This window comes from Accipiter gentilis, chromosome 1, assembly GCF_929443795.1.
Source record: "Accipiter gentilis chromosome 1, bAccGen1.1, whole genome shotgun sequence".
NCBI classification, from domain to species: domain Eukaryota; kingdom Metazoa; phylum Chordata; class Aves; order Accipitriformes; family Accipitridae; genus Astur; species Astur gentilis.
In genome coordinates this window covers 29,620,923-29,647,047 of record NC_064880.1, presented here as the reverse complement: position 1 = coordinate 29,647,047, position 26,125 = coordinate 29,620,923, and the positions used below count along the sequence as shown (strand labels likewise).

The 26,125-nt window shown below is 39.5% G+C and overlaps 1 protein-coding gene across 4 annotated transcripts; it reads right to left on the bottom strand.

Annotated features, from left to right (window-relative positions):
• Positions 1-306: 306 nt before the first annotated feature.
• NFE2L2 (NFE2 like bZIP transcription factor 2) lies at positions 307-26,106 on the bottom strand. Of its 4 annotated transcripts, none has more exons than XM_049813068.1 (5): positions 25,984-26,106; positions 5,906-6,175; positions 5,651-5,746; positions 4,775-4,954; positions 307-2,676 (listed from the first exon to the last, which is right to left on the bottom strand). In XM_049813068.1, the coding sequence occupies exons 1-5, from the start codon at positions 26,011-26,013 to the stop codon at positions 1,468-1,470; spliced, it is 1,785 nt and encodes a 594-aa protein (XP_049669025.1). In that variant the 5' UTR covers positions 26,014-26,106; the 3' UTR covers positions 307-1,467. The 4 variants fall into 4 exon arrangements, with proteins under 4 accessions (XP_049669025.1, XP_049669035.1, XP_049669050.1 ...); XM_049813078.1 differs by lacking the exon at positions 25,984-26,106 and adding an exon at positions 25,424-25,666; XM_049813093.1 differs by lacking the exon at positions 25,984-26,106 and adding an exon at positions 25,068-25,296.
• Between the last annotated feature and the right edge of the window lie 19 nt (positions 26,107-26,125).

Sequence of the window (26,125 nt, the reverse complement as noted above, 5' to 3'; positions counted from 1 at the left end):
ACCCTTTTTCAGTATCTCCTGTTCCTTCTTTAAAAAAAAAAGTACCATAAGGTCTTGCAAAACAACCTGGTGTTTATTATACTAAATGAAGTTATGCATAATATTGTAATAGACAAAACGCTCCTAAAATGATATAAAGCATCAGTGGCAGAAAAAACATTTTAGATTAAATGTGCCTTTTGGAAGTTTCATAGGGAAGATGAAGGAAGATGGTATAGTTTTTAATGTTCAGATCGATGTGTCTATTTCAAATTACAAATCATGTATTTTCTGTATTCAAAAAAATCCACAATGATCAAGTACGAGTCCATCTGAAGAGTAAACAAAACAATGCTATTTATTTGCCCAATTTTTATTCTCTCATAAATCATAATTTAAACTCCACAATGCTTTTCAATTAATTGAGCACAGGTTCCAAACAGTACAGCTGATTGGCAGTTAGTACACCTTTTTCCATAAGCTCCAATGTAACAGCAGTGACAAACGATGCTCACTGACTGGAGTCAGAGACACATAGTGTATTTCTAGAACAATTACTCAAAAATGTACAGAATTTTTAGTTGGAAAAATGCATAATGCTGACGTCTTAATTAATAAATTTTAAATGCCTTTGGAGGAAAGATCAATTAATAAATTTTAAATGCCTTTGGAGGAAAGATCACAAATTTAAGTAGTGTTCAAAGAGCAAAACAAAAATTATGTAAACTTAACATAGACTTGAAACTTAACTTCATGTTACACAATCCTTCCAAATGGCAGTTAAAATTATGCTGAATGAAACATTAGTAATGCTGCATGATACATCTCTAGTTCTTAAGCATATTTGTTACATGAAGACTTAGCCTTGGAAAACTAGTGAGCATTTTCCTTCTTTAGGGAAATAGATGTGTATGAAGTAGAGTTAGAAAAAAAAAAGGTTAATGAACTGATAAATCAAAACCAAACACTTAAGTATCAACTTTTATACTAAATTAAAATAATGTATTAAATATAAAGCAAGTAGAAATGTGTAAGAAAAATGGGAAACAAACACTATTGCATATTTATAAAAAAGTATCAGAAGCCACACTGTTTGTCTTGCAAGAAATTATATTTAGAAGGCTAAAATCATTTTTATATCTCTCTCTCTCTCAAATAAATCTATGAATATAACAAGAGATAGGAACAGTATATAAATATGGTATCTTTTAATATTTACATGTATATGGAAACTAGCCAAAGTGGTGCTATAAGAAGGAAATGTCTGTTATAAAAGTGAGATTACAAATTTTGCATACATCCATCTGCATTACACTATTAGTTTTAAACTTGCATCTTCCATAAACTAATTATTAACTTAAAAATTATCATTGCATAGAATTACTTGAAAAATATTACCTAATTCTGCATTCCACCTCACAGTAAAAACTATCAGGATAATGATACAAAAATAGTCACTCGAAGAACAGTAGCCAGCTGTGCTGCCCTTCAAAGTTTAGTCTCTGACTTCTTGCTTTTAGGAACAAGGAAGACATTGCCATCTCTAGTTTGCTGCAGTGAATATTCACTAGGAGAGTAAGACTTTCCATCTTCATCACGTAGCATGCTGAAGACCTCAAGGTATAAGGTGGTTAGCTGCTTTTTCATTTGACGAAGGCTTTTGTCATGCTCTCCTTTTTCCTTAAGCAATTTCTCTTTCTCATCTTTTAGGTTACTCAAGTCTTGCTCCAGTTCCACTATATTTTCCAGTTTTCTTTTACGGCAATTTTGAGCCGCCACTTTGTTCTTGCCTCGCCTGCGTATATCTCGAATAAGCGCAAGCTGGGCTTCATTGAACTGCTCCTTAGACATCATTTCATTGAAGTCATCAACAGGGAGATTGATGATTTTTTCAACAGGAAAAGGGATCTGCAGAGCTTTTGCTCTTTGCTCATCTCTTGTGAGATGAGCTTCAAGGCGGCTTGAAGGTTTATCTTTTGTGAACGGAGCTTTGGGGTGGCCTGGACTGGCAGGGGGCTCCTTCTTTGGTGTATTTGTACACTGCAAACTAGGAGTTTGAGTGCTTGGCCCCACAGAGGAGAAAACTTGATCCTGGAACTGCAAAGAGTACATGCTAGCATTGCTCTGCGGCACACTTCCAGAAGCACTATCCATGTCTTCCATTTCAGAATCGCTACAACCAAAAGTCTTATCCCCATAGGCAGATGATTCAACAGAGTGTTCAGGCGATGCTACACTAGAACTTGCATTCAATGAAATACCAGAGTCAGAATCATTGCATTCTGGTACAGTTCCTGAGTGGTTGCCATTAAAAGCTTTACACAGTGAGAAATCAGAAAGATCAATAGGTTCACTTAGAATTTCCGTGAGTGATTGACTGATAGTGTTCGTCGTTGCTGTGTCACTGTTCACCTTTGTATCAATAAAGGTGGTGTAGAAATCCTCACAAAAATCAGAGTTTGAAGGGGATGCATCATTTAAAGAGTTCACACTCAGCTGGCTGGTGTCTTCTGGTGGCAAAATGCTGGAAAAGGGGCCCTCAATACCATCCAGGAAATCTGGCCCACAGTTAACATCTTTTCTCATGATGGGTAATGAGCTGTAGTAATTATAGCTGTTGTGCATCTCTGTTGGCTTGGTTTCAGGGCTTGTGATTGTGCTTACCTCAGCCAGGTTATCATTTTCAATGTTAAGACACTACATGGGAAATGCAAGAGAGAAGTTGAGCAACACATTTCCAATTGATAAAACCTTTTTCTATAACCCACAAACATTAAATATTTTAGCAATCAACATGCACATAAAATGGGTATTACAACGTTGCTGTAACTTAGATGACTACAACACACTTTTACTACAGAGAGGCAATCTAGGAAGAAGACTAGATACCTAAGCAAGAGCATGAAGCAACTTGTTCTGGACAAAGCTATTGATATTAAGAGAGCAGAGCCTCTCAAACTCGTAGCAAGATGCTGAAGAGACCCATTCCAATGCTATATGGAAGCTGCACGGAGCCCTCCTGTTCTGGTAAACTGCTAGTGGGGATCCTGGAGCTGACACGTCTGAACTTCTCACAAGCACCACTGCTAGGAATGGCATGAGTACAGTAAATGTAAAATTACTGAATGAGATTTAATGAGCATTAGTAGCAAACACTTACTTTTAGCACTCTTAATTTCATGTTATGTGATAGATTTCTTTTCCTCAAAAAACAAGATTCTTTTAGGATTTACTGAAAGAAGCAGCTGTTCAATGCTGAGAAATTTAATTCTCGGTGAAGTGAAAAGAGTACCAACATGAAGCCTTGCAAACATTAACTCACCCCACATACTTTTAGTTAAGCTGGCTAACACCAGTGTGAGCATTGAAGACTATTACATTGGTGGGGTTTCATTGGCTACAAGACCAATGTTCTTTCCAACAGGGTGGCAGTTTCTTAACTGAAGCTGAAATAAGTGTGCCTGCTGTCCCCAAAGAATTAGGCAATTACCAAAATGATTCTGTTCCTCTTAAGAAGGGACCACACACTGATTATTTAACCAGAGATCGTTCAAGGCTTAAGCTAAGGTTTTGAATGTGAGCTCTTATTTTTTTTTCTTCAAACATATTCGCAAAAGGCAATGCCCTCAATTTAATTATCTCACTTCTTTCAGAAGATTATGCAATTACTATTCAGAATTACTGCAACAGATAATTTTGGTTTGGTTTCTTAATGTATTTTCAGTATCACTGCTGCCTCTTCACAGTCCATTGCCCTTGTTAGTTATGCGGGGTTTTTAAGCCTACCACAGCAGTAAAGATTGTGAAACTAGGAAAATTTCAAAAAATATAAAAAGACAAAGGGAAAATGTAGAGTGGCAGGAGAAAAAGCAGTTCCTGCAAACTTTTTTTTTTTAAATATGATTTGGATTTACAGGCTTTCCATCGAGCATTTATCTCTTGTGTTAACAGCATGAAGTAGAGCAGCATCATGCTGAAGCATGATGATATTCTACAGCAATATATTTGAAAATAAATTTACTCAACTTTGTAGTCAAATCTAAGGAAAAAATATAAATAGAAACATAAGGATAAGAGAAAAAAACCCTAGATGTCCTCTTTAATACACAATTTAGAAATATAGCAAAGTTATTTTTTTGTTCCTTTGAAATATTCAGTTCATGTACATTACATAATTAGTTCTTACTATTATTATTAATTATTCTTACTAATTATTATTATTAATGAACATATCTAAACAGTAGTTATATAACTATACCTGACTCTTCTATGTATCTAAATATATGTTCTATTATCATCTTTACAAAACCTTTTCCTTCGATAAAAGTTGAATGCAAAAGTAACCATAAATGATTCACACAATCAGACACTGCAAAAAAAACCCCAAAATATTTACAATAATGCTTGTGGAAACAGTTCCTGTTGTAGATCCATAAATTAGAAGTGTCCATTTTTAAGCAGCTGAAATTTCGGCCATGATCATGGTGTAACAAGCTGCATACAGAGGCAAACAATGATTTGCTAAACGTGGGGAAGTTCTGATTGGGAAGACAGATTGTGTTTTAAGGCCTTCTGATAAACAACTAACTTCCTTCCTCCTACGTGTTTTTCAATATATCATTTTTAAAAAATTAAATCTTATGTTGAGTTATAGAAATCCTACAGGTGTAGAATCCAACACGATAGTCATAATCACCATCTGTTAAGATCCTATTGTACTGCATTCTCTGAAATACCATACTCTTCCAAAATATTATGCTATTTTTTTCAGTTGCTTATCATACTAAACCTTTACCTGTAACTCTGGAAGGGACAATAATTCTTCCCAAACTTGCTCTATGTTCTGCATATTCTCTGCATCAGTAAGTGGAACTAGAACAGGTGATTCAGGTGGCTGACTTTCATCAGAAGAAATGAAGACTGCGTGGCTATCGATCTGAGCAGGAACCAGTGACTGAAATGCAGCTGAAGAAGCCTGGAGTGTTTAAAACAAAACAAAACAAAAACCCCACCACATTAAAAAAAGCAAACAAAACAACAATAACAAACCCTCCCTACCCCAAAAACCCCCACTCAAAAAAAAAATTTTCCAAAGCAAAAATCTGTTTTTTGGTGTCCTACCATTTCTGCAGAATAAACAGAGAGGTACGTCTTAACAAAAGCATTTTTTGTCAACAAAAGGATAATATAAAATTATTCCCATGAAAGGTGTCTTAATATTAAGGAAAGAAATAGAAAAAAAAAATCTAGAAACTGGCTGGTGAAGACCTTATCCTTACAAATCAAATAGTCTGGGTCAGCACATAGAAATAAAGCAACTCAAATGCACTAACTCCAGAGAGCTGCACTAAGTTCACTGTAACAAACTGACAAAGTCCGCTACCGTTATTTGCAGTACCTGGAATGGTTGCTATCAGCTGGCATTACACACTGAATCCTGGCTGCAGGATTCAGTAAGCAGAAGGAACCCAAGAGTACCACCCCACTGCCTCTGGACACAGCCCTAGTTCAAGCCTACTATACTGCTTTATTCCAGTTGGAGTCAGCTTGAGGACAAAACTCAAATCGTATCACAAATTAATATTTTGCTGAAGACAAATCTTAGTGAGAGAAGACATGAAACTGATCCCCTAGAAGACCACCTGTGAAACTGCCGTATGAGTATTTTTACCTCATTGTCATCTATAAATGGGAATGCTTCTGCCAAGAGCTGCATGCAGTCATCAAAGGACAAAGCCTCTGCTTCTGGTTTTGAAGTCTGTGTGGTCTAAATAGGAAAGTTATGAAAAGGTGTTACTGCATCTTTGAATAACTGAAGAATCTTCCATTACAGCAACAAATGCAAATTCATTTAGGTAACCACTAACACGGTATCTTCCCATGAATGGAAAAAGGTTTAAACTCACAAACACATATTAGAGTTTACCTGTGAAAAACCAATTGCTGGATCAGTATTTTCTGATTGAATGCACTGAGCCGGCTGAACAGGAACAAATTCACCTGTCTCTTCGTCTAACTCCAGCTGAGCCAGCAAGGCTTTCTCTTGCTCTTTTTGGAGTTGCTCTTGTCTTTCCTTTTCAAGTTTCTTCTGTTTCTCAAGTTCATACTCCTTCTGCCTTTGACTAAAATCAAAAACTTCACGCCTTGCCCCAAGGTCTATATCTTGCCTCCAAAGGATGTCAATCAAGTTCATGTCCTGTAATAGAAATGCTTTTTATAAGCAAGCGTCCTCCCCAGCAAAACTGCTTTAGAACAATAGCAAAGCTTTTAATTTCTGTATTAAACAGGTAGACTCATGTAACTGAGGCTTATTCTCTTAATCCTACAAAATTATCTAAATAAAATATGGCTTTATACAACCTTTCTGAAGTGTGTGAGCTGATGGGTTGGTTGCTGTGGCCCGCACACAGGCTCATGGAAACTAAGCAATGCATTACAATTGATAAGGTAATACATGACCTAGCCAGAGGATAAATATATTCTTCTTTCCCAAGTTAGCTCATAGAAAACATGAAGCTATGGAATGAATTATGTCACATTAAGAAAGTAATTTTTAGCAGAAAAGAACAGAAATTGAAAAGTAACTTTTTTCAGATGATCTTATAAAACTGTAAAAGCTGACTTAAAAACATGACAGGGGCTGTCTGAAGTAACTACAATAGCCATATTGCAAAATGTATTTTAAAATATTTATGTTCCATCTGGGAATTAAGTATTAATCTTAAAGATCAGCAGAACAGGGCTTCAGAGTGGGAGAAAAACCTGGTTTCGAAGTCACCAAGTGACATAAGATCACTGTAGTACTAAACCCAGTTATTAAGACTATTACTAAAAAAATTGTAATTTAAAGCTTAGTCTAAGTTGATGTTCTAAATGCAGTTGGTTTGGAGCAGCTGAGTATAAACTAGAGGTCAATAGGTCCCAAATATTGTTAATCACTTGGCCTCTGGCTCATCACAGAGTCAATCATTATCAGACAGCTAACAATGACCTAAATTTCTTGGAAATCAGCTACCTCTTGCACCTGTAGTGTTCCAGAAGACAAATTAAACTCCACTATTTAGGGAAAACCAACCAGTTAATATTACTTGATTTGGCTACAGTTTATTTTAATTTATTGCATAAGGTGGTTTTTTTGGGGGGGAAAGGGCTTAGTGGATTTTACTTTTCAAATAGTCAATATTTTTAAGGGCTGCATTTTTGAATATTTTCTCCTCGCTCAAAAAACATCAGTTTGGATGTCAGCTGATAAAGTATTTTCATACTTAGTAGCCACATTTGTCAGACGGGCACATGTCAACAATTTCTAGCTGGTGCCTGGGAGTTTTGATTTTATGGCATGTTTCATTATTCTTAAAATTACCCTTTAGCAGCAGCTCACAAAAATAATATTCAGTGTTGGGAATTTTCATCAGGCTAGCATGCTACAAATAACTTACCAAACACTACGTTTCATTTAAACAGAACTTTACTGATTCAGTTAGCAGTTCTACAACCAAGATACATTTATTTTGCCATCATATCAAATTGAAACATTCCCTTACCTCTAAAGACTATTTTCAAATAGAGAAGCAAAGTAACCTGAACACCAACTCACGTTGCCATTCAGAACGATCACTTCCGTACAACAGTTATGGCAAAAAGCTTTAGGGCCAGTCCATATTTGAACAAACCAATTCAGTACCCTCATTTCTTTGTTAAAAATTCTATACCATTAGCACTCATATTTACACATGGCATGAACTACTTCTACCTGTTACTAAAAAAATTACTTTTCTCTAAAACCAGGCTGTTACATAAAATATCTGCGTGTAACACAATGCATGCAGGCCAGGCATTCCTAAATCTAAGACATATTTAATATACCTTGCTGGGAGAGACCAAACTCAGCTTTAATGGCCAGCAATGAAGAAGCTGAAATAATTACAGTGTCTGCCCAAGACAACGTTTGGTCTCTCCAGATTGGCAGGGTAAAACGAACTAATTAAGTTCTGCAGTAATTGGAGATACTGCAATATGGTATAGCTTCATTAAGGGCCAGTAGTTTACCAGCTGCTCACTGTCTCCTTCTGCAGCAGATTCAAAACTGTTTCCTAGTCTCAGAGCATTTGCAATATGTTCTGGATAAAACTGCAGGATCTGGATTTTAGGGCTCACTTCTGAATTATTCATTTACAAGGCAGCATTAAAAATGTGACTGAAAAGATTTTTTGTGTGTGTGTATAATACACGAGGCTGTGAATTAAACAGAGCTGTTTTTCTCCCTGAGTTGCAACAGACTACAGCACAAAAATAGCAGAACTGGTGCTCAGTTTCAGTTTAAATAATGAAAACCAAAAGTGATCAAAAAGAGAGGTACAGAGGGCATAACATTTTCCTTAAGAAGAATACCCACATAGCCTTAGTGCAAAAACTTAAGGCACAGTTATTAAACCTTTCAGCCATACTACTGGCTATATTCGTTATCAAAATAACTAGCTTTGGGTGCTGCTTCATTTGTGAGACTAGAGACCTCCAAGACACCAGCTGGCCCCCCAAAAAAGGCTGTGGCTGTACACCACCACCTGTGTGTGCATGCAGCAATTGATTCAGCAAGCAGGATTATTTTTTTAATGAATACGCTTGCACAGTTTTCAGGATCTTGGGCTGTTGTTTTGAGAAATATCACAGCATTGATTGGCTCCCATCACCATTTTTCAAGGGCCCATATTTAGCCCAGTATCTTATCGCTGGCAGAGGGCTGAGCTTTGCTAAACAGTGTTGTGCTCTACCCTGGAGAGAGATGCTTGTCAGGAGCACCTTTTTTTATTTTGTTTAGCTGTTGTGTTTGTGGCATTTAAAACCAAAAAGGTGGGGTTTTTTAAATATCACCATTTAATTGGAAAAGAGCCCTCCCACTTCCAATTGGAAAAGTTCTATATAAATAGAGCAATATTAGCCTTATCTTCAAATGACAATTCAAGTAATTACTCTTCACATGAATGGGCTGCATGGAGGAACTGTTCTTCTGTTCAATATGCTAATATGTAATATCATCAAACAGCACACTGATTTAAATTTTAACCAGCCATTTAACACTTATCTATAATTTCAGCCAATGCTTTTAGTAGTACTGCCGTTATCAAGAAAAAAAAAAAATAAAAAAATTCTGGGCATTAATCCAAAGCCTCAGGTCAAAGTTAATGGAGTCAACATTGACCAGTGATTCACTAAGGAGTGAATCATAGCTCCCAGCATGAGGTGATGGCAAAGAACTAAAAAAAAAAAAAAAAAATTGCAGTCTAAATCAAATATTTTGCAATTTTGCTCCTCCCCATAGCCTTCCTCTTTAAATTATTTCTCTGCCTTGTTGAACACTATCATGCACACAGACAGAGGTATCCACAGACACAGGCAGGCACTCTATTTTAGGTTTATCACTGAAGCATTCTTCCCTTTCCATTGTGAAAGCACCAGAATAACTGTGTATTTGATGCCTGGAGTGTTTAATTAAAGCTATTAAAAGGTATTTTACTTCTTGCCTGTGCAACAGCTACCCTCTGACGTTTAGATGCCTCAACATGATGTGCTGGTCTCCGCAAGATTCATTTGGAGGGATGAGCAAGCACGGATTCGCATCCGAACTGGAGCACAAACGCTGAGAGTCCTGTGAAAGATTCATCTGATCCAGGGCTGGCTGCTGCCCTTTGGAGCCACGCTAACCACTTCCCTTAATATCAGATGCATTTACTGTAAAGGCGCCAGCGGTCCCTCATGTGACGGAGTCCACAAGCGCCTGTTTGTTCTTTCCTCCGTTGTGCAATTTCTTGAATTGCATCAGAGGAAACGATGGTTTTGGCAGAGCCAAGAGGCAGCGCAGGAAAAGCCAGGCCTCCCCTGCAGTAAGAAGGACCTGCGCCCCGGAGGGATTGCAGCTGCCATCCCCCCGTCTAGAGATCAGCTCTTTCTCACTGAACGCCAACGCCTATTTTGAGGGGACATACATTATGGTATTTAATGTGGTATTACCACTGCCCAACATTTCTAACTTCTGGGAAAGTAATATGGTTTTAATATATTTCCCAAGCAGACAAACAGTGATTTGATTTTGTTTATAATATTTTCTTCACAATTTTGCAAACAGAGAAAGAACTTCTTTCAACAGAGGACATGCTTTGCTTTCCCATGATCCATGTAAGCAGGAGGTGCCTTGTACTCATGATTTGACTTTTTTGTTCATTTAGTGATATGCTCTTCCAACCACATTGATAGCTTAGTTTGGACATATAAAGGCACTTTTAATAAGATAAACATAAATGTTAAACAATTCACATTAAGCCACCATCTGGCCCCCAATGGAAATTTTCATGTTTTAGATTTACATATCAGCATTTGCCATCTGGGCAGAGTCTGTTATACATTTTATGAGAAAATCTCTGACTACATTGTAAAGTTTGACAATTAACTCTTATTGCTCCTAAACAAACATATTTGCAGTAGGGTAAACAAAGGAACGAGACCCTGTTTGCATGTTATTTTCTTAGATTGATTTTTGTGCTTTAAACAAAATGCTAATCTTTCATTTCATCCCTGTTTGGTTTATCTGACTGGTTTTGGTATTGTTTGGAATATAAGCCATTTACACGCAGCATTGGTAAAGTGGAAACACCCAGTGGCCCAAGTGTCAGCAGAGAAACAATGTGCTATCTCAGACAGGGCTTTCAACCCATTATTAGCTATCCCCTTAATACAGAACACATCATGAGTTTTGCGCATTTACTTCTTAAAGTCATGCATTTTGCAACATAAATTGGGATAACACTAGCAGAATCTCTCACCAGACAAGGATTTGTTTGTCTTTCCCATGTTCCATTAGCACCTAACTCCAAGAAGAGAGCTTTCACATACCAGCATGAATAAATGACAGAGCAACAGAAATCAATGGCCATTGCATCCAGCAGTAAGCTCAGACCAGGACCCCACAGGAAGCAGGAAAACGCTCCTACAGCTTATGCACAGAAAGAAAGATGGCAAAGGATCTCCCAATTCCTATTTGTTTTCCAGAAAGTTAAAGGAATGAACAAAAAGCACCTTACATTTTTGCTTTATTCAAAAAAAAACATGTGGGAAGTGAGGATCAAGGACCTGAGATACTCCAAGGCAAGAATGAAAGGGAGGGGATCAAGTAATAAAGCAAGCGCAAGAGAAGGAGGTGGAAGCATCTTACCACTTAAGAAAAGCACAGGCTGTGGCAGCAACAGCTGAATGTCTTGCCTTCTTTATCCTCAGGAGGAACTGGTTTTGTTCAGGTAGGTTTTAAGAATGATTTATAAATCATTTGACAGTTTAGAGGATCTCTGAAATCACCACAACTAGTGGTTTCTTTTCTAAATCTTTTTCAAGGTAAGTTACTTAATTACAACTCAGAATTACAGGAAAGAATCCTGGACACAGAAGCCTCATGCTTCAGAGAAAGCACAGAAAGCAGATAAAGTTAGCCCAACACCATAACCTTTTAAAAACAATTGAGTTTTGAAAGCTGACCCATAATTTTCAATCCCTTACAACTGGATATTGAAGAACAAAAGTTAACTCAAGAATGTGGAAGGAACAGTGAGGACATGAAAAATTTAAAAGAGCAGCAGCCCTTATGAGAAGAATGGGGAAAAGGGAATGGCAGAAGCTATTTATGCTGGAGGGCAGGAGGGTACAATAGCAATTTTAGATGTCTGGATTTAGGATTTGGAAATGTGACAGAACAGACAACTGTCAAACAAAGCCACGTGACAGCAACTTGTGATTTGTGAATGCACAAGGTCAAACTGCTGTCTGCCCTGTGGAGCTGCCTGCTGTCCCACATTCTTCACTAAGACCCTCCAGGCAATCTAGGAGGAAACAGGGTGCTTGGGTGGGTGTGAGGGGGTGTCTTTTTTTCTATCTTTTGTACCTGCACCACTTACTACTGGTGTGACTGGACTAATGCTAAACAGCCTGCTTCTTGATGCCCATTTGCTCTTCCTGGCCCTAAAGAGTCTTTGGATGCCTGATATCTTGGTCAGCAAACTCTCTTTAAGACCTGGCAGGCTAGCTTACCTGAAAATGGACTCAAAAAGGGTTGGAAAGCCATAGCTTTAAAGAACTGATGTTGTAAGAGAATTTCTACTCCATGTCTATATAAATAAGCCTGTTGAAAAATGCTGACCATGTGTCTTGGGACATTCTTCTGTCCCAACAGAGACATACAAGATAAGCTCAGTTCCTGAAATGTGTTTGTATGCAAATTTAATTTTCTTACTGAGGAAAGAAACCTCTAGAATGCTTTGCCAGGCCAGGAACAGAAGTAGTTTTGATATTTCATTAGCTAAAAGTGTTTAGCCTCTGTTTTCTCCTAACATATATCTCATATTTCAGACTGTACATACCACTGTATTCCAGCAGGCTCACCTAATAAATGCCAGATTGTCAGGATCTACTCTTATAAATTAGATTAGTTGAAAAACCCCTTGGCTGGATTGTCCAGCATTCTTAAAGTTTCACTACAAGCCTTGTCTGGGCATTATTTTAACAAAGATGGGGAGAGGCTCTGGCCGGCTGGAAGGACAATCTTCCCCTACAAGTGCAATTCTGGACACTATCCACCCACTTTCCCAACCCTCACTCCACAAGTAACTCCTCTGAGAGGTGGATGATTTATGTATTTCACCTGAAGTGTCAGCTTCCAGGAATAGTATCAACAAAGGCTATGACTAAGATCTGTACAGCTCTTAACATGATGGTTTTCCCGTATGATAACCCTATGGCAAGCAAGCTTTCGAAACTGCTAGGGGGAACATATACCTCATATATTCTCCAGTAGTAGTGAAAAGACAGGTTTATTTAAGCCTGAAGAATGTAAAATGAGCAAGACTAACTGCAGCGAAGAATATCTGTTGTAGGCTGTTTATGGTCATGAATGTATTAACTTCATTTCAATTCCAAAAGCTGCAAAATCCTAACGCTAACAGTAGCATAAGAACACAACAGGTAAAGAAAAATACCCTCATCAGAAAGACAGCAAAGAAAAGGAGAAGGAGGGACATAAAGAGCAGTTTACCTCTTCAATTTGACAACAGTTTTCTCTTTTTCTGCAAAATCAATCAATCCCCACCTCCCTGCCACTCCTTAAAACACTGAACATGTGCAAGAGCCTCACAGCACTCACTCCCTTCCAGCCTGGGGCACAGCAGCAGGAGTGACATTCTCCTCTCTGGCTCATTAATCTTTGGGGTCAGAAATACATATATATATATATATATATATATATATATCCTTTTCCCACCACATTCAATGTGCCTTGAGGTGACCATTTCTGGTACAACAGATCAGGGGATTTTTGCTCAGCGCTGCAGATCTTTTTGCAGAAGATTGTTTTGTGCTCCATCTCAGACACTCCCAAAGTAGCTGTGTTTTTCTAAATTGGTTAATCAATATGGTAGCTTTAAAATAATAGAGTTTAATATAGAGTATGTGGTTTCCAGGGGCTGAATGGTCCCAAGACTGATCCTGCCTCAACATCTTAGGAAAAAAAAAAATCAGGGAAAAAAGAGCCAAAACCCATCTCATTTGCATGGCTTACAGAAAGCAAAGTCTTAAACCTGACATTGGTGCTTATTTTTTGTACAATATCTGATTTTTCAGAAGTTATTCTGTAGTATTCATGGCCAAATCTGTCATGCATTGTATCTGCTCCAAATTCCCCTATTTCTGCCTCAGCCTAAAGGAAGAGGCAGAGTGAGGACTAATATTGTGAGCTGATGACGATGAACTTCTCGTGAATAAATTTAACTATGCCCATATTTACAAGCGCTACGCTGGCTTAAGCAAAAGCCAAAAATGGTCATGGGTGTCATCCCGCTTCTTCAAACTTAGTCTTAAATCTCTTGACATCCCAGACTGCTTTCTGGAACATCGGTATCTAAAGCAACAAATCTTACATGTCTTCAGAGCTTTGCTGTTTCATTTAGATGGGTTCCATCCCTCCGTTTTCCCTTTTAGGTCTTAATTATTATCATGTTAATCTAAATGTCACTTTTCCACAGTGTATTTGGCTGGTATAAAAGTGCTGTGGTTCCTTCTACTCACATTCTGAATCCCTCTTTCAGCTTAACAAAGCCATTTACTTCCTACTTCTTTACCCTATCTTGCATCAGCTGCATTACAAAATCATTAAGTCAATAAGCACACAAAGTTAATATGTATTCAAGTTACAATCTATTATACAAATTGTATAATGAAATTGGGAGGCTGGCAAAAATGTGGGATTGTTTTATAAAAGAGTGGGTTAGGCTGTCTATTTGTTTTTATATGCTTGATGCATCAACAAAACTCTGCTGTGTTGCCCCAGTAAATAAACTGAGTGATTCTGTTGTGGCTGACTTTCTGGCTGTTGTCTAATCACCACATACTCTACCACGTAACTCCATTTTGAAAGGTATTCAAATAGCAGCCATCTCAGACAGAAGTCTACTTCATTTCAGAAAAAGCTGATGTTAATAGCTTTATTTGGTTTTGGGTTTGTTTTCCTCCCAAGTCAAAACTGCATCCTAAAAAACCTGGCATTTATTGAATTGTCACTTATACAACAAAAAAATCCTTACCCTACATGTAAACAAATAATATAACAAATATGCAGCATCTCAAAATACTGCTGATCTTTTAACCATAGGAACGCAAAACCCTTTGTGTCCCAATTCATTTTATACATTGAACCTACAGTACTTGGAAAACAATTACCTGTTAAATTATTATCTTCAAGCTATCCTGCTGTACCCAGCCAGGCATGTTCCCGTGTGTGGACATTGCCACAGGCTATTCATTAGTTTATCTACAAGAGGATTTGTTTATAATAATGGTTCAGTCATCTGGGAAACACGATCCAGTCAAATTATAGCACCCTCTTATGTCCAATAAAACAAATCAGGAAGGAAGGAAAAGATCAACATAGAAACAGAGAAAAGAACCTAACAAAGCCGCAAATAACATATTTATTAGGTTGTATTAACCTTGGGTTATAACCTATTAGCTACTATTTTGATTTCATCAGGATTACACACTTTTTGGAAAAGTGTGTTTCAAACCAAACATGAAAACAGTGTGTGTGTTTGTGAGTCAAAATATTCTCTGCAATTATTTAGAACCTTTCTTGTACTACACATTTTCACTGCACTGAGATCTTCCTGTAAAGCCTCCATTTTGCTGATGGCTGGGCAGTTTATAGGGCCAGGCACCAGACAGGTCATTACAGCTGCACGACAGCCTGGATGTGGAAACAGCATGCTCTAGTATTGCAAGAAGCACGTCTCACCAAGTTTCACTTCACTGATCCCACAAGCAACTTTGTTTTTGTTGTTTGTGGGCCAAACTACAATTGCAAACAATGGGAATACCTGCGTGAGTTGTACTACCAGCACACATTCACCAGCCCTCCTTCAGTAACAGAGACATCTATTCCATAAGGCTGCATCAAGGAAATTCTTCCATGCTTCCAAGCTGAGCTGACAAAGAAAGAGTAAGGATGCTTTCAGCCTCAGAGAACATGCCACACAAACACCTCATCAGCCTAGAAGTACTATCTTAAGACTAAAAGCTTAAGAATATGGTTACATTGCAGGGAATGAATACAGCTTGCTCCAGAAGTGGTCAGCTGTGACGTGTTCTGCATAAGTCAGCCCACATCTGGCAGAGCATGCAGGTGCCTACCTTCCACTGCAGTCTGTGGGGCACAAGTGTTAAATAACTTTGTGGATCAGAGTCTTGCAATTAATGTGCACTTTTCACACATATAATTTATATAGATAATGCTGTGAATTCAGTGTCAGTGCACAGCTTTGAATAAATAAGCAGGGTTGATTTTTTGTGTGTTTGTTCAACTTCAAATAGACTTGGATATGTTATTTAGTTTCTACAAGGGAAAGAAAAAAACCAGAAAAAAGGCCCAAATTACATTTCTATGCAACTGCTCACCACTGGACAGTACAGGATAACAGATTTAAGGAAGAGAAGCCCAGCATGGCAGATTTTTGCTGTGGTGACACTATCTTTCCAAACAAGTAATTAATGGTTAAATGGTTTATTTGGCACAAAGCACAGCCTTCATTAGTGACATACTACAGAAAAGCTTCAGTAAATAACAATACCATTCAACTGTATGCTGATGACCAAAAATGCTCTCCCTAAATTTACATGAAACATCATAGAAATCAGTATTTAATTTCCATGAAAGGAGTTTGTATAGCTTTTCCCCTTCCTCCAGCCACACCAAGATACATGATGAGAATTGTTTTTCCACAGAATCAGGCAAGGACAGATTTAACTAATTTTCTTAAGCACTTGTAATTAACATATTTCTCAGAAAAAAAGAAATCCTTTAAAAGCCATCAACCCCCACAAAGGTTTCAGGAAGCTCTTCCGCTTGAATGTCCTGCAAAGTTACACAACTGAACAAGAAAGCTCAAGAAGGGCCAACATGTCAGATGTCCACATGCCAATTTATCATTTTTTGTACACAATGACAGCTTTTGCTTAAAAAGGTAAACCCACTGAGGAACTGAACACCACTGTGTACAAAACTAAAGCTTTGTTTGTGTGGAGCAATCCAGCCCTCACTTTTTGAAGTCCTGCATAGTATTTAATTTACAAATTCTAAAAGCAAAAGGAGATAATTCATCTTTCAAGGCATGAACCAGAGTAGGTAAATGTTTTTATACCTCTTACCAAATTATATAAAAGCAGTAAATCTCAATATCCTCAAAAGAGCAGCAAAACCCCCAAAACTCAACCATCAGTAATTGTGTCCTTCCATCCAAATCAAGAGCTTCCACCACCCACCACTGTCCGTGGGGCTTCCACGTGTGTCCTCTGAGTACACAGGAGGCTCACGGCCTGTACAGCTGATTATCATGGGGATGCCTCTTTCAGCCTTCTGATTAGATGGGCAGATGTATCTAAGAAATCAAGGTAGAGGCCAATTCCTGACGTGTGTCCCCTCACGCCCTCTACGATCACCTATAACAGCCAAAACAAGATTGTTTGCCACAAATAAACATGTCAATATATCTCTTCCATCCATAAGCAGCAAACATACTCTAGGCATGTTAATATGGTTAACAAACATTAAAAGTTGCAGGGGCAGGAGGAGGCTATCCAGTTGCAAGTATATTACAGGACAGTATATTTAGCAGACTGTTTCTAAAATGAGCATTTACAGCTGATTTTTCTAGCAGAAGACATTACAGAAGATTTGATTGCTTTCCACATATAATTAGAATCAATTTGTTGAGCAAAAAGGTTAAGATGATCACTTGTAAAGTAAGAAATTACAGAATGCAAAGAAAATGTCAGGTTTGGATCTTAAACAGTTTTCTGCCTTTGGCCAAAACACTTTACTTCCTTATGCCTCAGTAAATACTTGAGGAAAAAAAAAAATCAGTTTATAGCAAATTATCAGTAAAAATTGCAAGATTCGAAAATTTCTCTAGAGCACAGTTAATTTAGACAATGAGAGATAGAGATCTTGTTAGGGTAAATGACTACTCACAGAGTCAGCTATGAACTGTTAATTTTCCTTACTACTTGCATTTTCTAAGACTTTGTTCACGATCTCTGCTGCATACACACACAATTTATCAAAAACTCTCATCCCAAGCTTCATTTTGAATTTAAAATAATTCTATGGCTCTGACCTTAGTAACTGAGTTTTTCAGAGTCATTTAAAGCACTCCATTAACAGTTTCATTATTTAAGTGGCTTCCATTCTTCATTTTACCAGCAAAAAGAAACTTTGAGAGATGAGAGGTGTCTAGAGGTGTTCGCACTGGTTATCAGCTGAGCAAGGATTCCTGAGAGTGGTAGGTACACACTAGATTCCTGAAGTGGCAGATGATAAAAGGATCACAAATCAAGCTGGAAAACATTCCACTGAGTCACAAAAATTATACCAGTTGAAGAACTGACCTGATAATATTCTAGTTCAAATACTACAACCAAATTGGAAAGCACAGTATCAGAAGTCACTGTGCTGTAGTTCTCTCTGTTACAGCATACACAGGTATGAGACACCTAAACATAACATGCATTTCCACAGCCAAAGAATTCAATTTGAATAATTTGGAAGACCAGCTGTCAGAAGTTATGACTTAGTTTCAAACACAAGTTCTGTTTTTTCATATTACACTATTTTAACAGTACCATTTTTGTTACTGAAGTACTTCCATTTTTATCCTTAGGTATCTTAAATCCTACTTGTTTCAAAAGTTTACTCAGGTTTGTTTATTTTACAAATGTCAGTGCGACAGTCTTCCAGAAATTCCTCAGCTGCCACAGGTCTGTTCAAGACCCATCTACAGTAGAAAGAAGTGCAAATATAATTCAGTGTTATAAAACAGAAAATATGTCTGTGCATCTCATGACAAATAACACAGACGACTGCTCCGGGGTCTACGGTACGCTTGTTCCAAGGACACTATTATCTGCACTGGTGCATATGTATCAGCCACTACTTCTGCGATACTTGTGAAGACAAGTGTTAGTGTAACAAGCCAGGGTGGAATACTCCCATTGGCATCTCAGATGACCTCTACTGCTAAAGTCTCCATGTTCTCCTTCCAGGCATGAAGCTTCTGAGAAATCTGTTACCCATCTGAGCTGTGCTGCACCAACCTTCAGAGCCACCCACCCACCCCACCACCCTCTTTTACCCATTGTTTTATTACCCAGTTGATTGCGGAACATGTTATCTGGTCACATAACTGCAGCAATCTAACTGGAAATACCCTGTTTTAGGACAAAACTCAGCCTTCTTACCCAACAGTACATAACTCAAGCAAACAGTTCCTGAAGACAGAAGGAAGAAATGACCAAGTATCCAGGCCCAGGCAGCACAAGACACAAATGCCAGCTGCAGAGCAGACAGAAAGACTGGCCCTCTTACATGGGAACAGGCAGCATTCAGCACGGCAGACCTGCATTGACTGCATGATGCCTAGGAATCCTGAATGGTGATATTCCAACAGCCCAAGCAGCACAGGAATTGCTCCACTCGAATTATAGCAATAAGTAAGGAGGTACCAATTTTACCACAAGGGTTCAAACCAACCGAATACCCCAGGATCATTCTAATCTAGCTCTTTATGGCTAAACGGCAGTGATGATCTGAGCAGGAAGCAAATGAAAGTCACAGCAGCTTTGCACATAACTCGGCTGTACAGAAGTCACAGCTTCAATATTTAGTGGGCATTAATTTCAAACACAGCAAATAGGCACACCCTTAATCATAAAACAAACCTCTTCTTAAAGACAGGCTATCAACCAAGCTCCTTCTGAGTCAATTTCTCAAGTATGCAAACTTTGTTTTGCAAGCAGTTTCCAAGAGTGGATTTTTTTAATACTTACAAGAAACACCATGTAAAACCAATACAGCAAACAGCAATAAAACTTTGTAACAGCAAGACAGAGGTGGGGACAAGGAGGGAAAAGTTGATATCTTTATGTTTCATAGTCATACAGAAGATACTTCCTTAAAAGGTTTGAAAGAGATGGTTTCAAACTGGTCTTACATAACTTGTTGCTGCAACATCAAACTTAAAGGAACTTTCTTCTCCTTTCTCTTCTCTTTTTTTAATTGCATTGCTCATAATACTACTGCAGAAGTTGGACTAAAAGTCTTAAAACTCTGCAAGACAAGTACAAGGTGGGGTGGTCTCAACTCCCTCAGTACTGCAATATCATCAACAACAAAGACATACTTCTTGAAATGGTTTAGTTTAACAGTCATTTACAGCATCTTCAAAATAACTTAGCTAAAAATAAACACTATTTTCTATTCCTTCTTCCCAGTATAAAAACTGCAGCTAATTGGGCCAAAATCAGAAATCTAAACTGACATAATGAAAAGCTTCAACCAAATCTGTAGTATATAAATTGCATCCACATAAGTATTATTTCTAAGGTAGCTACACCCATTCTACTACGGCCTTGCCAATTAGTACTTGTGCTAGGGATTATTAATATACCACCAAGCAGCAGTTATGCTCTGCTGGTAAAACAACGCTAACTTAACTTAGAGTTATTAATACTCTTATTAACTGCTATTACCTTTCCAACACCTTCATAATCAACATATCAAAACGCTTAAATTAATTCTTTTAAAGTGAATATTAAAGTAGAAATTAAGAGCCAAAACACAGAGCCCATTTATCAACACATAACATTCGAAAATGTGTCAGGTAAAGAAAACTGAACAAATATTTCACCAAGAATTCAAAATGGCTGAAGACAGAAAACAGATGCTTCAGAAGATGAAGACAAATCCTCTTCTCCAAAGCAGTCAAGTAATTAGACATTTTTATCCTTACTTGATGTTGTTACTGCTTGGTTATCCAAATTAATATTTAATTTAAATGTATGGTGCCAAATTAATATTTAATTTAAATGTATGGTTCTTAGAGACTTTGCTTCTATTTGAAACAGGCACTGTTGGACTATGTATGTCAAGGTAAAACTGAACTAATATTAAGCCAAGATAATCTGCTGGGGAATGTATTTTTTTATTTCCTTATTTTAAAGGTGGTAAAGAAAAATAAAGAAATATGCATCTAAAAATCACTGAAACAAAGAAATCCTCAGACAGAGCTGTCCCTGTGCTTGCTTCAGTACTGCACTGCATAGAGTAGTAATACTAATACTGTTCCTATACTTTAGAAAAACTTAAGCACTATACAATCAATTAATTGGCAGTAGCAAGAAGTTAATATGTGACTGTCACTAGCTTTGCTTTTCTATGGAAAGCAGTTACTGGGTAGGAAAGATAAAGTACATAATGCCTATCTTTACTTGAAATGCATTTCCGGTATCTGTTTCAGATAAGCTTTCCATGGTTTAAAGGAGTTTTTATACACCACAGATAGCATTGCTGGCTTCATTTCTTACTGGTTGATTTAATTGTTTACCTTAATATAACAAATATGCCATAAAAGTATTACTGTTGAGCAATCCTGGACAGGATTTCAGTTCACCGTATATCAGTCATCTTTGGATAACATGAATTCAAAGTCATAACTTCCAACTTCTCCTACCTGAGTTTTCATTGGTCTACGTAAAAAGACTTGCATACGTAGCAGATGAAGTGTTTCCAAAACCAGATAAACTAGATTATTACTGAAAAAGAACTAATCTGGCCAACACATTGTATTCTTTTCCCTTCACCTAAAGCTCTATTCTGTGGCACAAAGTCCAACTTTGGTATAATACACTGTATCAGAAAACTGGACAGACTTCAAACCCTTTCAAGTTCTCTAGGAATGTGCTATATTAAAATAATAGGTTACTTAGGGTTGGAATGAGATGGAGGCCAAAACAAACTTTAACTAGGTGATTAACCTGGAGACTCTGGAGGACTTTTTGCTGGCTGCAACTCAAGCACAGCAGCAGGGGATTAATATTTAATTCATGCCGACAGTTTACTGCCTGGACTTGTACTGCACTAGCCTCAGCCAACGCAATCATTGCAAATACATCACACTTGCACAAATTGGCCTAATTCTAGTGAATAGTTTAGTCATTTTAAAGCTTACCTTTATAATTTCAAAGGGAGGGGAGAGAGGGGGGGAGGAAAGAAGTTCCAAATACAAAAATCAAACAAATTCCTTCTTTCCAATGAAGCAAACATATGGCATTACAGGCACAGGCACACTTGGCACCATTTACTGTCATCATCTGAACTTCCTATATTTTCTCCTTCTCCCTTAAACTCACCCTTTCCTGGGCCTGCAATTGACTCTTTTTCACTGTCCTTTAAAAGTCTAATGCATTCCAAAAATTTTCAATTACAAACTCTGACAACTTTTGCTGTTTGAGGGTTTGTTAGTTCTATTGAACGACCAAATATAACGCAATTTTACAACCATACAGGAAAAATCACAGTAAACAATAGTATGAATTGATTTTACTGAGAACGTAAATGAACAAATGTTCACTTAGCTCCTGCCACTTCTAGTGTTCCTCAACATCATCTCACAAAGCCCAGCGTATTCCACAAAGGTATCTGAGAATTCTTTAACAAAATAAGTACGTTCAATATGCTATTGCTACATTCATTTCAGTCAGGATCACAAAAGTAGCAATACCTATCAAACAGGTATTTTTCTGCTTTGCAAATTTAACATATAGAACTTGAGGAAAAAAAAACAACCAAAAGGAATCAAAGGGGTATTCAGGTGCAACAATAGATACAATAATCTGACACATTTTTAACAGTATCCTTGTCCTTCAGGATTACATACAACCTGCTGCATTCTTACTCAGGATAAGTATTATACCGTCTCTATTTTTTCAACTGAAAAAAAAGAAAAACAAAAAAGTAAGGGACAGAGATCCAGAATTTATTCTTGCCCGCAAACTTCAGTGGGAAGTGTACACAAACCTTCCTAGCCACCCACACAGTCCTATAAAAATGTCTTAAGTTCTTTAAGGCACACAAGATCATCCAGCTGCCCTCTGCTTATACTGAATGTTCTTTTTTTTTTGTTCTGGATTCGTCTCTTTCAAACATTTCCCAGCAAACTTTCAAAGTCAAACTCTTCTCCAACTTTGAGCACTAACCACAAACTTCTTCAAGTCAGATTTTCAAAGACAATTAACTTCTTGCACTTCCATCAACTTCCAATAGAACAGTAAATTTTTAGTACATTTTAAAGACAAACTACAGAACAGTGTTCATATGATGGGTATTTACTACAGTAACAATAATATCTAATCAGCTGTTCTCCCGAAGGGATTGACATGATCAGCTCCTATTAGTCCACATTCATTTCAGTCAAACATACTACATTGCATTACATCGACCACTGGCTTAACTGAAAGATATTCTTTTGTGAGTTTTGAAAGAAAGCAAGCTCTATCAGTGCAGCTTGGTATCAAGGTGAGCACAGAAGAACTGAGAGTGTAAAAAAAAAATATGCATTTTTACTTAAGATAGAGCTTGTGATACTCCTTCACCTACTTCCTCCAAACTTGTCCATAACTTTAGTAGGTAACATTATATTCAGAAACGCGGATGTTTTCTTATATTGAAATTTACCTACATACATAGATAAACAGATATTTCTACAGATATCTTGATCAGATATTCCTATTCAACAGGGTTATTAAACCTTATTATCAAGTAACAAAACAAAACAAAAACCACCCCAATGAACCCAAAATACAAAGACTCGTTGCCAGGCCTGAGCAGTGCACTTGTTTGTCTTTGCCTGCAGAATCTACCTCATGTGGAAATGATAGGCCATTAGGGAATAAAAAATAAACCCATTCACTTGACAATTTAATGCAGCATGTCATAAAAAAGTATGTGTAATTCCCTACTAAAGCCCTTTTGACTGAAGAGATCACACTAATTAGCTGGAGACTCTTCAGTAGTTCTCTAGGTAGAAAAACCCTAACAGAGTTACACAGGCACTCACTTATTCGCCTACTTGGTTTTGTTACAGTTGGTGTCACTTCAGCCTATGTGCAACCCACAGCTTCATTCTTTGTGTTGGAAAAAGTGAATTCTTTTTGCTCTCTTCTTGTTGTGAGGCTCAAAATTTAGTAACTGATGAGCTTGTTAGGCTGTTCTACAAGGTTCCAAGCAACCATTCCAGTAACAAATGGATTTACAGCTACTGTGAGAATATCATGCTTTTGCAACTGCGATTTGAAACATCTTGACACTTGTTCCATTGCATTCTTTTTTCTTAGATGTTTTGATGTCTGTGTTGTTAGCGTGTAATAGGCAACAGCCCTCTGCATACAGAGGTGCATTCTGTTTCCAGGCAGAGGTACAACAAAGGCATACTTTTTCCAAGAATATTGCAGGCGATAGCACTTCTAACTCCCACAGAAGTACATAGCAGAAAGCGGTGATTTTACATTCTGGTTAAGGGGCTAGATCAATCCCAGCCCTTCACAGCCACTTTTACTGCTATGACAATCGCTACCAGGCACATAAAAGACTAAAGAGCTTGTACTGTATCTGCACATGTGCACACCCTTCCCATCTGCTGGCTTACAAAATCTGAGGGGCTAAATGAAGACTGTGTTCCCCTTTTCTCACCTTGAGCTAAGGTTTTATGGGAAAGGGTATTTGAATTTTCCATTCAATAAATACAGTTAAAACTACATGTCAAAGACAGTAATCATTTACTATCTAAAAAATGCAGTGCCTTTTCAGGCTAGGTCTGCAAGAGAAGAAACCAGCAGCTGTTGAGCTCAGATAGGAAAACTGCAACAGGTGGCTTGATAGAAAGGGTTTGACAAAGTAGGCAAACAAGTAACAGAAGCTAGGTTGGCTGGCAAAGCAGTCACGGTGGATTGGGCAAGAAGGTACAAAAGCAGGTACACTGGAATCAGTCTGTCAAGATTCTCTCAGAAGTGAGAGCAAAAATGCCATAGCTGGATGCTATAGGCAAAATGAAATTCATGGGGCCTTTACATAGCACAGGCCAAGAGCCTGATTTTTCTTGCAGTATTTTCCAAGAAACCGAGGAGGCATGGTGGAGGTCGTGGCTGTGCTACCCAGGGTTAGAAAAACAGGTAGGCCAGGCAGAGCTTTGAGGGGCCTAAGACAGAAAAGCAACAGCATTCAATGAACAGAACAAGGTATATCCAACACTGCTAAAGAGATGTTGCCCGTAGGGTGTAGCCACTTACATGTCCTAAAGGATGGACACACAATGTTAAGAGAAACTCTGTTGCGTAGCATATGCTGTACTGACGTACACTGAGAGAGCCTCAGAACTCTTGAGTCTTAAATTCGTAGTATTAAGAGAATTAAAACAGCTCCAGATTAGGTTTCAAGTACTACTTCTTTAAACTTAATACCTAGTTGATTAAGGGTACACCTCCCATTTAAAAGCCCAAGAACAACACATAACGATTACATAAATTTGAAGTGGAGTTCAGTTATGTTTTCCGTTATTCTCGGGCAACTAGTTTGCAACACAAAAGTGCGGAGCTCCCCCAGGCTTCTAGCGAAGAGGTTCTGCCGCACAAAACGCAAATGCAGCCAAATACCCCTAAGCCTCCGGAAGACTTGCCTTGGAGGAGACCGCCAAGCCCTCGTCTCCTCCTGTGCCCAGGCCCCAGAGGAGCGCGCTGGCTCAGACCCCTCGGGAGGCGCTTCCAGCAGGCGGGGGGCGCGAGGGGAGCGCCCCGGTCGCAGCCCCTCACCAGCGGCCCAGGCCGAGGCCAGGGTCATCCCGCTTCGGGCTCCTCCGGCTGCGTGGTGAGTGAGAGGCTGCACCAAACCCGGAGCCGCCCCAGGGGAGTGCGTGATTGTGCAACGGCTCCTGCTGGCCCGCCTCGGGCCGCGGGCTTAGCGGGGACAGGGTCCCGGCGGGCCAACCGCGACGGGCAGCCGCGCTACAACAGAAGGAAACCTGCGGTAACTCACCCGAGAAAGGAGCGAGAGGCCCACGGGCACGCCGGGGGCAGCGACGCGAGGCTGCGCCCGGCGCGGGCAGCCCCTCCGGCGGCGGGCGCCTCCCCAGCCGCTCCCTCAGGGGCAGGGGCAGGGGCCGGCCCCGGCCCTCTCGGCCCTCCCCGGCTCCTCCGAGCTCCCGGCCCCGCCCGAGGCTGCCCGCAGCGGGCAGCTGCCGCAGAGGCGGCCCCTGAGGGCCCTGACTGACCTTTCCGCGACCGCCGGAGGCGGGGAGGGAGGGACCGCACCAAGCCCGGCCCGGCCCCCCACAGCCCCTGAGAGCGGGGCGGGCGGGGGGGGGGGGGAGGTTGGCGCGAAGGGGGAGCCTCCGCGGCTCCGCCCCGCCCCCGCCGTGACTCAGCGCGTTCGCAGGGGCGGGGGCGGCGCCACGTGCTCCGCCGGCCTCGTGACCGCCCGCCCCGCCCCTCGCCCGGACACCGGACCGGACCGGGCCGGGCCGGGCCGGGCCCGGCGGGGGGGTGAGGGGGAGGCGGCGGGTGGCCGCCGCCCCCGCCCGCCGGCCGCGCTCTCACCTGGGCGGCGGGGGGCAGCTCGATCTCCATCGCGCGGGGCCGGGGGGCGCGGGGAGGCCGGTACGACGCGGAGGTGGCTGGCCCGGCGCCGGCCTGCCCGCTCGCTCCGGCGCTGTTTTGGGACGGAGGCGGCTCGGGCCGG

Bases quoted from the DNA above. Each gene is read 5' to 3' on its own strand.
- NFE2L2 (XM_049813068.1), bottom strand. From the start codon at position 26,013: ATGGAGATCGAGCTGCCCCCCGCCGCCCAG. The intron at 5,747-5,905 runs GTAAACTCTAAT...TTTCCTATTTAG, and splicing joins CAGCAATTGGTTTTTCACAG to ACCACACAGACTTCAAAACC. The intron at 2,677-4,774 runs GTAAAGGTTTAG...TTTCCCATGTAG, and splicing joins TGTCCCTTCCAGAGTTACAG to TGTCTTAACATTGAAAATGA.